This window comes from Orycteropus afer, unplaced genomic scaffold (genome assembly GCF_000298275.1).
Source record: "Orycteropus afer afer isolate SDZICR_OR568_19922 unplaced genomic scaffold, OryAfe1.0 scaffold00034, whole genome shotgun sequence".
NCBI lineage: Eukaryota > Metazoa > Chordata > Mammalia > Tubulidentata > Orycteropodidae > Orycteropus > Orycteropus afer.
In genome coordinates this window covers 1,276,672-1,290,027 of record NW_006921621.1, presented here as the reverse complement: position 1 = coordinate 1,290,027, position 13,356 = coordinate 1,276,672, and the positions used below count along the sequence as shown (strand labels likewise).

General features: G+C 40.0%; 1 protein-coding gene across 1 annotated transcript in view; it reads right to left on the bottom strand.

The window, feature by feature from the left end:
* The window catches only part of LOC103193043 (glutathione S-transferase A2), a 16,123-nt gene extending 6,160 nt beyond the window's left edge, over positions 1–9,963 (bottom strand). Inside the window, exons 1-4 of the mRNA XM_007936141.2 lie at positions 9,877–9,963; positions 4,711–4,762; positions 3,192–3,324; positions 1,072–1,213 (exon numbers count right to left, since the gene is read on the bottom strand). Coding sequence (XP_007934332.1) covers positions 1,072–1,213; positions 3,192–3,324; positions 4,711–4,762; positions 9,877–9,963 — 414 coding nt within the window. The remainder of the gene's footprint in view (positions 1–1,071; positions 1,214–3,191; positions 3,325–4,710; positions 4,763–9,876) is intronic.
* Between the last annotated feature and the right edge of the window lie 3,393 nt (positions 9,964–13,356).

Genomic DNA, 13,356 nt, shown 5'->3' with positions numbered 1-13,356 from the left:
CAAGTATAGCAGGGATTGTGGGGCTGGCGCGGGATCGGGCAGTGTTTCGTTCTGCTGTGCATGGGGTCGCTATGAGTCAGAAACGACTCGACGGCACTTAACAACAACAACAAAAATGAGCAGAATTACCTTGATGGGAACTGATTTGGGGTTCTGGTATCTCATTATTTTTTGGTTCATGGCTTTTATTTAGCATGATCTCAGATAATTTTAATCTTGAAATGTTTTCCTTTTACCTTCAAAGAAAACTGTCAACTAATAAATATATTAAACATATAATAATGATACTTCTTTTCCTTAGTTTTCATGGTTTTCCTCAAAAATCTGAGAGCCATGTTCCCAAATCCTACAGCTCCTTTTCTTAATGTCTTATGTGTATTTCTCCTTCTCTCCATCCCACTGCCACCAGCCCTGTTTCGCCACTTCTCACCCAATATTTGAATATTTATAGGCAGTTTCATTTCTCCCTACACAAGGTGGCAGAGTATTCCTGTAATGTGTTACTTTTATCATGTTCTTTCCACCTTGGATCAAAACCTTGGTGTTCTGCATGATCCAGGCCAATCTCTTATGTTGCCCACAGCACCTTCCAAATCCAAGCTCTAAGTTTCAACTAAACTCACTACCATAGAGTTGTATCTGACTCATAGTGATCCCTCCTTGGGTTTCCTGGGCAGTATCTCTATGGATGTAGATTGTCCAATCTTCCTTCCGGGGAGTGGCTGGTGGGTTTGAACTGCCAGTCTTCTAGTCAGCAGTCAAATGCCTTAGGCACTACGCCACCAGAGCTCCCAAGCTCTCAGTATGACCATGGAACTCTGTCAGTTACAGAATTCTAGATTGGGTCCTAGTAAATTGAAATTTCCTAAAAAATTACAACTTGGGTTTGTAACTGACACAATTGTTCTTCACAGTCAAGTTTTGTAAGATATCTTAAGGATTAGGATGCTACATTAGTATTAAGGGAGGGTCATTGGAATGAAGGTCAATGCCCCAGAAATGCCCAAGCACTGCTATTCTGTTGCCTTCTAAACTCTTAGTATCCTGAAGCATCAAACAAATTCCATTTACCTTTTCAAAGGCAGGAAAATAACGATTAGTTGTTCTCTCTTTGATCAGGGCGATCTTGGCATCCTTTTCCCCAGGTGGACATAATGGCAAAAGAAGGAGCATCTCATTCAAATCTGCCACACCTTCTGTATACATATCAATCCTGAAAGACAAAAGTGAGCAAACTGTCTAATGCCTTCTGCCTTAGATTTGATAATTTTTTCAGATTATAAATTCACCTTCATTGGGTGTTTATTTTGTGCCAGTCATAATGCCACAATTTTTACTTATCTCTTCACATTTAATTTTTAGAACAATATATTGACATACACATATGTCTAAAATTTTTGTTAAACATATGACCAAATGTATGTGCACAGAGCATGGTGGCAGAGTATTCCTGTAACATGTTGTTTTTGTTATGTTTCTTCCACCTTGGACCAAAACCTTTGGTGTTCTCCAGGATCCAATCCAATCTCTAGTGTTGCCCACAGCACCCTCCAAACCCAAGTTCTAAGTATGACCATGGAATTCTGTCAATGAGAGAATTCTAGATTGGGTCCTAGTCAATTGAAATTTCAAGGGTAAGGCCAAGACAGAATTGGTAGAGTCACTGCAAGTACCACCTGCCTACGGTTTACCATCTCTGTTGTTGTTTGATCTATGCACAAATTAGTGTGAGGCATATGGCTAAAGACCTGCCATCTAAATAATCACAAAAGAGAGGTCCGCATGAGTCATGTCCTCTACCATTCTTTCCCTGATACACCACGCAGCCCGATGGCAAGGCCCAATACTAGCAGTTCTTCCAATTATTTCCCATAGAACATGATTCCACAGCCCTTCCCTTTCCACATACTATTGCCCAACTCTGGCCACATTGTTTCTCAATACCCTATTTAAATTATCCTTTTAATTAGGTGCAATTATTTAAACAATTTCAAACAATGCATATTCTATGGTTCTTTTTTTTTTCTTTTGTTCCGAATTGAGTGTCCTCTTTAAAATTGTGGTAAAAAACATAAATTTATCATTTCAACATTTTTTACATGTACAATTCAGTGAAATTACAATGTTGTTCAACCATCACTTGAGTTTTTTTTTCTGACAGCTTATTGAAATATAATTCACATTCCAAAAATTTCATCCTTTGTACAATTTAGTGTTGTTGATTTTTAGTACAGTCACAGAGTTCTGCAACCATCATCAGAATATTTGCATCATTCCCAAAAGAAACATTGTGCCCTTTAGCAGTTGCTCCCCATCCCTCTGTCCCTCTAGCACCTGGTAATCACTAATCTACTTTCTGTCTTTAGGATTTGTTTTGGGGTTTTCAAATGAGTCTGGCTGCTTCAGGCTTGTGTCAAGAAACCTGAGGTAATCTTGGGCACCAAAGGAATCACTGGGTTCTAGCCTCTGGTAACTCTGCCTAGTTGACCAGTCCATATAACTTAACTAGATTCCTTGTCATCATTTCTGGAACTTGAGAATCAGCTTCCTTGGATCCTATCCTTCCTCAGCCATCTTCTCTCAAACCAACATCCAAACCCACTGCCATCAAGTCTACTCTGATTCATAGCAACCCCCATTGGATTTCTAAGGCTGTAAATCTTTACACAAGCAGACTGCCTCATCTTTTTTTCCGTAGAGTGGCTGGTGGGTTCGAACCACAAACCTTTGGTTAACAGCCAAATGTTTTAACCATTACATCACCAGAGCTCCCAGCTTTCTTCTCTAGACACTCCAGAATACTTCATTCTTGTCCCTAGCTGTTGTTGGCATGCAGCACCTAAAGCCCTGAGCTGCTAGAACAGAGATATTGCCATCTTTCTGGCTTCCTGAGTCTCAATATTTGGAAACCTCTCTCACTGCACTACATTGTGGCATACCCACTGAATCCACCCTTAGTTTTCCTTTCCTCCTTCTCTATAACACTATACTGCACTGGGCCTCACTCAGTCTATTTGCCTAAGGCCCAGCCTGTTGCTGTGTTATGATGCCATGCCATGGTCCCTCAGAGGCTTCATGGGGCTTCTGCTCCTGCCAGCTTGTCTTTTACTGTCCCCCTTCCCAAGCTCTGTCTACTCAAAGTGGGACCCAAGTCGATCCCATGTTCTGTAAGAACAGAAAATATACTGTACAGGGCTCTCTCCTTCATGTCCTTCCCATAGAGGTTGTACTTGGTGGAAATGTAGTTGAGAATGGCTCTGGTCTGCACCAGCTTCATCCCATCAATTTCCACCATTGGCACTTGCTGGAACAGCAAACTCCCATCTTTGCAGAGAAAAAGAAAAAGAACAGGTGAAATAGTTTATGGATCACACTCTTTAAGGTTGAAAAATGTTTATTGAGATGACAGAAAATGCAAAATGAAACCAAAAATTGCAACCTGGTAACACTTCAACTGAAATAGCATTTTGTTTTCAAGTTCACAGTGCTCCTTTTTTTTCTTTTCAATCTCCCCTTTATTTTTAACCTGTTGTTTCATCTATCTTATTATTTGCCCAGCAGATGTAAGTTGACTCCTTTGTATTTTACATATTTAAAGTCTCTGCGAGGAAAGCTGGGAGCAGTTGCAACAGGGCTGCCAGCCAGGTACCATTTTAAATGGGAAATTCCCAAAGTAATTCTCACCATCTTTACGGCACTTAAAGACAGTTCTGAGAGGGATTTCTATGGAGAGGCCCCTTTCTGTGTTCCTCAAATCATACCATAGGGGTGGTATGTGCAGGGCAGGCCCAGTTTTCCTAATCCTATAGGGGCTAATCCTTACTCAGTTATCTTCTCCCCACCCTCCCATCTGGCCTCACAATATGGTTCAACATGGTCTTGTTTAACTGAGTCTGCAGTGTTGCTAGGATATTACCTTGTCACACCCATGTTGTTGTTGTTATTATGTGCCCTCAAGTCGGACCCGACTCATAGCAACTCCTCCTTGGGTTTCCTAGGCAGTATCACTACAGAAGGAGACTGCCCAACCTTCCTTCTGAGGATACTTCTGTAGTGATATTGCCTCAGAAACCCAAGGAGGGGTCACTATGAGTCGGGTCCGACTTGACAGCACATAACAACAACAACAACATGGGTGTGACAAGGTTGCACATCCTGTCACACCCATAAAAGAAAAGAACTGCACCTCTATCTACTCCTTTCACTCTAATGCATGTGTTAGTGTGGAGGGCAGTGAGTTGTTTGCAGTTCATTCACAGTGCACAAAAGCATCAGAAAGCAACATGAGGCCATTCACAGGGCCCTGGGCTGGTTTCTGTAGCAAAGACTCCCAGAGTTCCAGCCCTTCTTAGCCCTGAGAGAGTTGCCAGACCTCCTCAGGGAGCCCCACCTCTTATATCTTAACCACTTTTCTATCTCTCTACCACCCTCAACTATAACTACACAAACACATAGACATTAAAAAAAAAAAAAAAAAACTCACTGCCATGGAGTCTATTCAACTCACAGCAACCCCTCCTTGGGTTTCTGAAGCAGTATCTCTACAGAAGTAGAATGCCCAATTTTCCTTCTGAGGAGTGGCTGGTGGGTTTGAACCAACAGGCATCTGGTTAGCAGTCAAATGCCTTAGGCACTACACCTGGTGTTAAACCTCAACATAGGACTTCTAGTAGATACCATCCTCAGGGGCATTTAGAAACTTGGTCTTACCATTTTTTAACTTTTCCAAGTCTTCTGGACCTTCTATAAATATCTCTTCAAACTGAAAAGCAGAAACAAAAAACGAAAATCCTGTTACTTCATTCAACAGCATTATACAGCTTTCAAAATTGAATGACCCCTCTATGCTATGTAAATGGTGAAGGTAAAATTTCTGAGTTTGGCAAGAGTCTGATCATGGCCACTTGGAATACTTCCATATGACCCACAGAGGAAAGGTCATGGGTCACAGCAGCTGGCTGCTCATTCCTGATGGTCCCCTTCACCTCCATCCTGTCCCTCAAGATTAGGTAAGGATTTTGGGGAAAAAATGTCATTGGAGGGAGGAAACTCAGAAGATCATTGTAATTCTGGAGTTTGAACATCTTAGGAGAGTCTGTCTCTCCACGTCAGGTCAGGATAGGACATTGTGTGAGCCCCAGCATAGGGTACGGCACTGGGCTAAGGACTATTTAAGATTTTGCTGCCAAGTGGCATTTGTCATAATTTTTATCACCCATTCCACAGGAGCTTCACCCAAGGCAAAATGGATCCCAGCTATGCACAGCTCCTAGTCTTACAACTCGCTATTTCCTCTCCTTGAAAATCTGGGATACTCTAATGCAGAATTTCCAATCTAGGAAGAAATATTAGAATTCCTGGCTTAGTTCCACCCCAGACCCCCCAAATAACTGGTTTCTGATTTGACTCCCAAGGTTTGAATCCCAACTTTTTCACTTTGGGACCTTCAACACATTACTGGACCACTGTGTGCCTCAATATTCTCATATGAGTGTGACTATGGGTGTCATTATGGTATGTATGGTATAGGTTTAATGACTTAGGCATGCAAAGCACTTAGAATAGTATCAAGTGCACATTATGTTGTTGTTGTTGTTGTTAGATGCCATCGAGTTGGCTCCAACTCATAGCGACCCTATGTATAACAGAATGAAACATTGCTCCGTCCTGTTGAAAGCTAAAAATACAAGAAAAGTGCACATTAAGTGCTTAGTAAATGTATGTTGTCATTAGAATTTCAACCCGTGGCTGCTATTTAATGATACAGATGCATATCCTTTTTTCTTTTTTTTTAATTTTAAACAATCCACATTGGTGAATATTTACTTTGTTCTTGGCCTATTTCCAATAAGTTAAACATTGGTATAAATTAGACCTTCCAACACACATTCCATTGATTGCACAGCAGCCAAGCCATTGGGCTGTCGCAGGTAGATTAGAGCTCTAAATGGTTACAACTTTTTAATACAAATACAAAAGTCAATTATTACTTAATGAGCCCCCCCCTTTTTTTAAAGTAGGCAGCATCTATCAAACTAGAAGTCCAAGGACAAAGTTATCAAGAATGCAGATGTGGTATCAGTCTGATTTATTCCAGTCTTGGTTCTGCCACATGATAGCTCTGTGAGCTGCATGCAGTCACTTTAACATCTCTAAGCCTTAGTTTGTAGGAGCTCTGGTAGCATAGTGGCAAAGGCACTTGACTGCTAACCAGAAGGCTGGCGGTTCAAACCCACCAGCCACTCCTCAGAAGGAAGGTTGGGCAATCTTCTTCTGTAGTGATGCTGCCTCGGAAACCCAAGGAGGGGTCGCTATGAGTCACGGCTGACTTGACGGCATACAAAAACAAAAAAAAAGCCTTAGTTTGCTCATCTATAAAATGGGGTAAAACATTTCTTACATGAAATATTGTAATGTTTTTAAACTACATAGCACAAGATATGGACCATGCTAAAACAGGTAATTATTATCAGTAGTGGTGGTTGTTGTTTGCCGTTGAGTCAATGCCAACTCACAGCAACACCAAGTGATAGAGTAGAACCCTCTGTCTTGGATTTTCTTGGCTGTAATCTTCATGGAAGCAGATCTCCAGGTCTTTCTCTCATGGAGCCACTGAGTGGGTTCGAACCACCAACCTTTCAGTTAACAAAGTTCCTGATGATGAAAAAGCTGGGAATTGTGGGATTTGTAATTTCTCAGTGAAATAGCCTTTGTTGTGGATCTATATAATCCCACAGGGTCAGGCTATACAGATGGTGTGTGCAAACGATTTATAAAGTGTTCAGTTCAAGACAAACAGATGGGATGGTGGGTGGCCATCATTGGAGGATAGCCAAGGTGGGGATGGGTTTGGTGTAGGTGATTATTTTCTTATGTTATATATTTTTATTATGGAGATTTTTTATATAAATGAAGAGAGTAGAATGATCCTCTTTATACCCATAACCTAGCTTCAGTAATTATCAACTCAAGGCAATCTCATTTCATCTCTATCTCTGATGCTCTCCTGATACAGTAAAAATTTAATCCAAATTTTTATCCTTAAATACTTCAGTATGTATCTCTAACACATAAAAACTATTTTTAGAATAACCACTATACATTATCATACCTAAAAAATTAACAGTAGTTTTTAAAAATTAACAGTAGTATTTGTGAGACAAGTGGAGCAGGCAGGATTATGATGATCACCCTTTGGGCACAGAGAACCCAGGAGTCCTGAGCAAGGTCTCTGGTCAGTCCTCATACCACCACCCTATTCAACCAAGCTAGGTAGATAAGAGAAAGCCTAGATGCTCTCAGCTTCACCCCCTACTTCCTCCTATGAAGGTTCATCCTGCCTGGGAGCTCTGAACACAGATGTCCTACAATCCCAGAGCTGAAATCTGGACTATGCTAAAACAGGTTATTCATTTATAGAAAGAAAACAACCTGTTTGCTTGTTTCTTCATAATATTGAGAAAGCGTTAGGCTAAAGTCCAACATAGCCATGAAGCCATCAAAAAAGTGTGATCCTGAGGTTTAGGTAAACATGTTATTATGAGACTGGAGAGAGGGAACTAGCAATTGCTTCCCAGGACACCACCTCAACTGAAACATATCTGTCCTGTTTCTCAGTGTATCCCAAAGGACTCAGTGAAGATCCTGGTACTTAATAGGTACTCACCAAAATAATTACTGAATGAATGTATTGAATCTGTAACAGGCACCATGTTGCAATCCACTCACTCTGTCTACTTTCCCCACATTTGTGGTTTATCCTTTAAGTTTAATTACATTTATTTTCTTATGTTATATATTTTTATTATGGAGATTTTTTATATAAATGAAAAAAGTATTATGATCCTCCTTATGCCCATAACCTAGCTTCAGTAATTATCAACTCAAGGCAATCTCATTTCATCTATACCTCTGATGCTCTCCTGATACAGTAAAAATTTAATCCAAATCTTTAATCCTTTAGTATGTATTTCTAACACATAAAAACCCTTTTTAGAATAACCACTATACATTATCATACCTAAAAAATTAACAATAGTCCTTTGATATTATCTGTGTTCATGTTTCTCGTTGTTGCATAAACGTCATAAATGATTTTTTCCAGTTTGTTTAAATCCAAATCCAAACAAGGACCACCAGTTGTAATTAGGTGATGATTAAGTTTCTTTTCATTGTTTCTGTGCTCTTTGATGGGTGGAAATTTAAAAATTTATTTAGTGAAATCTGTCTATATCTTTCTTAGTAACTGGTGCTATTTATTTTTTTAGATCAAATTTATTAAAAACTAAAAGACATTCACTTAAAATGAGCTGGTCCCATGAGGTTTCACAAATGTAAACACCCATTCACTCTATCACAACAATCAAGGTATAGAACATTTCCATCACCCTGCTAAGTTCTCTCACCTTAGTAGTCAATCCTCCATACCCACACTCCAAATAGGCTTTCTATCATTCTATATTTCCCTTTTGTAGAATTTATAAATAGAGCTTTAAAGTGAAAAAATATACTATATACTTTTTTTGTGTCTAGCCTCTTTCACTCAACCTAATTTTGAGATCCTTCCATTTAAATGCATGCATCAGCAACTCATTCATTATATTGCTGAGTATTTCATTATAAGATTTTCTATATACAAGATCACATCATCTGCACATAGAGATAATTTTATTTCTTCCTTTCCAATCTGGATGCCTTTTATTTCTTTTTCTTGCTTAATTATTCTGGCTAGAGCCTCTAGCATAGTTTGAAGTGGGAAGAGTGGACATCCTTGTCTTGTTCTTGATCCTAAGGGGAAAAAGCCAGTCTTTTACCACTAAATATGATTATATCTAGGGGGGAGGTTAAGGAGGTTGTAAAGGGCCTTTTACAGGTTGAGGAAGTTCACTTTATTCCAAATTTATTGAAAGTTTTTATCATGAAAGGAGGTGGATTTTGTCACATGATCTTTCTGCATCTCTCAAGATGATCATGTGACTTTTGTCCCTTATACAATTAATATGGTATATTACATTGATTGTTTTTTGTATGTTAAATGAACCTTGAATTGTGATATTTTTATTTAAGGCAAAACTATTGACAGGTTGTCTAGTATGGAAGTCTCCTGGCTTATGGGAGAAAAGCACTTTGACACAGAATTTTAGATATGACCTACGGCAGTGAATTGCTTGATGTGGCCCTTCTAGCCATTGTCCTCCATTCTGTGATGTTTTGTAAATCTCATTATCCATGCCTATTTGGGGTGGTGTGGTAGTTAAGGTCAGGTATCAACTTGGCTGGGCAGCTGGTAGTAGTCATTCCCTATAATGACTGGCAATCGACTCTGTGATGGGATTTAGGTTAATTCTGTTGGGGCAACACAGGTGGAATGGATCTTGAGTCCTGCCTTGCTAGAGGGTATAATTCAAATCACCACCCTTAGCTTCCCTGAGGGTATACCTACGAATCTCCTGGGAAGATTCCCTCTCCTCTTGCTCGGCTTTGTGTCTTGGATCATCCTCATCTCATCCCTGGATTTGGGACAGCAGCCTTCATCTGATCTGCTGATCGAGGTTCATCAAACCCCGAGATTGGGAGGATCCGCCAGACCTACTCGCGGACCCAGGACTCGCCAGCCTGCCAGCCTCCACCACTACTATGTGAGATGAACCCTTGGGTGTCTGTGAGTTCTGTGAGGTGTTACAGCGAAATACAGAACCCTAAGACTGGGGAAATTACTGGGAGGAGGAGGAGGAGTTAATGTCTGAAATGATGGAGTGGCACGGTAGTTTGGACATTTGGGACATATTTAACCTCCGCCTCATGGGGACTGGCCATGTGCTGATCTTTCTAAGAGAAATTGTTCAAGCACCTACCATAACCTAACTCAGAACCTACCTCGACTCCAGCTGCAGCCAAGAGCCACCTGATGCATTCCATTCTGCCTCGTCCATTGAAGTAATGAAGCTTGGGTTTTCCTGCCATGATAGCAGAGTTCTTGGTTTTTTTTAAACCTGAATGAATGAATGCATGAATGAGTGAATGAGATTACAGAAGTAAACATGCACTTTAGGATGCACATTTGATTAGGACCAATGATACAGAAGGGTGGAGTATCTGGTGTCTCTGTAAGAAGTTGAAAGAATCCCATGAATCTTCCTTGGCCCCAAATCCACATATCAGTGGCTGCCATTGTGAAATGCAATCCAAACAGTTTCATGTCTCCATTGGTTAAAATGTGACTATTCTTGGGAGGCTAATAGATGAGTCTGTATTAAGAATGCATGTGTAGATGGTACTGGGAGGAGGAAGGACTGGAGAACTGATACTGAAAACCTCTTAATGTTTCTGGCCCAAAATTTTCGATATATTATATATCCACTCCTCACTTATTGACACGGCTAGGTTCCAAAGACCAGGTCATTATGCAAAAATGGAGGATGACCACATCAGATCATAGAATGGAGGATGATTATATCATTACATAACTGCCAATTACATCATTTCATTACTGCCAAAGCACTAAGAATCATGGCCCAGCCAAGCTGACACATTACCTTAGCTATCACAGTCAGCATTATTCTACCCTGGCATTTGTTATTGCCAGACATATACTGTTAATCAGCAAAATAATTGGGTAGCAGATTTTTTACTTTTGTAGTAAATGCAAAGTGTTAGATAACATGATAGTTAACAAGTGAGAAGTAGGCGTACTTTAACCCTGATGGCTGTCTCATGAACTGGTTGTTATTACCCTATTTTTCAGATAATGAAAATGAGGCTCAGAGAGGTTAAATGTCATGTCCACAATCAAACACCAATTAGAGATGGACATTGAAATTCACATCAGGGACTTAAAAGGATTCCACATAGGGGAAGACATAAAACTCAAAGACAATCACAATTATGGGGTTTATTAGGAAAGTAACAGGTTACAGTTCAGGATCAGAAACAACTCAGGATACATTTCTTTGATCAGGACAGCCTCTTTTCAACCATGTTCACAGACAATCCTCTCTGTGGCCCTAAGGCCCCTCAGGTCTCCTGGGCCTTGTGGACCACTCTGGTCACTGCCCTGCTCAGACAAATGATAAAGCTCTTTAGCTCTGCCAATAAGTGGCTGGAGGCAACCCCCTCCACCAGTAAGTCTTAGCCCAAAAATGCTCAGCTCTCTTGCTCCGGGGGCCAGGAAACCCACTGTACCATCTCTTGCTGGTCTCCTGGTTCTGCTGCCTCTCCTGCTGCCACTTCTCTCTCATTGCTTCTCACCATCTCTTGCCATGCCATTTCCGATGTCACTGTTCCCTGTCTCCTGGAGCTAGGAGGTACCCAGCACAGGAACCCTTGGTCCAAAGGCATATTCCATGCCTGTTTCTTCATCTTGGTGGTGGTCAGGTGTCCCCTTTCTGCCTCTGAGAAGGCTCATTTTAAGCCTAGCAGGATGGCAAAATTGATCAACCCCCTCATTAGGGTTCCATACACCTCATTTGCATGGTCCTACCCCCACAGGGTTCCATGCACCCTATTTGCATTATTACCCAACTGTTTAATCCCCTTGTTGGGCCACAGGCACCATATTTGTATAGTCCCACTCAATCATTTGGTGGACATTACAGGACCATGTAAAGCAACCATATGAAAGGTCATATAAAAGCAATCTATTGTATCACAGAAGCCTTGAAACCAGAAGTCATCAATGACAGGGAAGAAAAGGAGGAAGCAAAATCACTCTCTAGCTCTTTAGCTGTTATGTTGCATTTGATCCAAAGTAGAAATTAGGACTCAAACTTGCTTGACTATAGCTCAAAAGATCCAAATTCTTTCCACACACCTACATTAAAAAAAAAAAAAAAAAAAAAACTTACCACCACTCAGTCGATTCCGACTCATAGCAACCCTCTTCGGGTTTCCAAGGCATAAATCTTTACAGAAGTAAAATGCTCAGTCTTCCTTCCATGGAATGGCTGGTGAGTTTGAACCACCAACCTTCTGGCTAGCAGTCAAATGCCTTAAGTACTACGCCATCAGACCTGCTAGGAGGATGCTAATTTATCATCTCATTTGGAATTCTATATTCTATCTCTACTGAGTATGTTTTATTTTATTTTACTGTCTAGAAAATTGGATTTTAATGCATTAACTTTACAGTATATGGAAAGGAACTAACATTTATTCAATCTCTGCCACACACTGGGCATTCGCACAATTTTTTCTTTATTTAAACCTACAAAAGTCATTTTCATTTTACATTTTATGTGTAGGTTTTTGTATAGACATAAGTTGTGGGGATACTGAAGTTTCTAGAGAGTAAGTAACTTGCCCAAAATAACTTGGTGGACTTGGGATTCATACCCACTTCTATTCAAAACAAGTCTAAGCTTTACTTTCTATATTGGTGGTTTACAAAATGCACATGGTGATGTTTTAATGGGTTGTGAAATATACTAATTTTTAAAATTAATCGACTTTATTTTTTAGAACACTTTTAGGTTTACAGAAAAATTGAGTGCAAAGTACAAGGAGTTCCTCCTCCCTTCCCCTGCCTATTTTCCCCTATTGATATCTAGAACTCCTGTGGTACATTTGGTACAATTCATGAACCAATATTGATACATTTTATTAACTAAAGTCCATAGTTTACATTAAAGTTCACTCTTTGTGTTGTACAGTCTTACAGGTTTTAACAAATTCTTACTGCCACGTGTTCACTATTATAGTATCATACAGAAGTTTCACTGCCCCCAAAACTGCTCTGTGTGTCATCTATTAATCCTTCCTCTCTTACCCTAACCCCCTGGCAACCTCTAATCTTCTCATTGTTGCTATAGTTTTTCTTTTTCCAGAAATAGCTGGTATCATACAATATGTAACTTTTTCAGACAATCTTTCATTTGTTTTTGTTGTGTGCTGTTCAGTCAGCAGTATGAATTTAAGGTTCTTCTATGTCTTTTCACAGCTTCATAGCTCATTTCTTTTTATCATTGAATACACACTCCATTGTATCAACGTAACAGAGTTTGTTTATCCATGCAACTACTGCAGGACATTTTGGTTGCTTCCAAATTTTGCTAATTAAGACTAAAGTTGCTATGAACATTTCTGTGAAGGTTTTGGGTAGACATAAGTTTTCAACTCATTTGGGTAAATACCTAGAAGCACTATTGCTGAATCATGTAGTAAGCCTATGTTTAGCTTTGTAAGAAATTGCCTGACTGTCTGCCAAAGTGGCTGTACCATTTTGCATTCCCACCCATAGGGAAGGAGAATTACTGTTTCTCCGCATCTTCTCCAGCATTGGTGTTGTCAGTGTTTTGGATTTTAGCCATTCTAGTAAGTATGTAGTTGTATCGCATTGTTGGTGTTGCTTTTAATAATTTA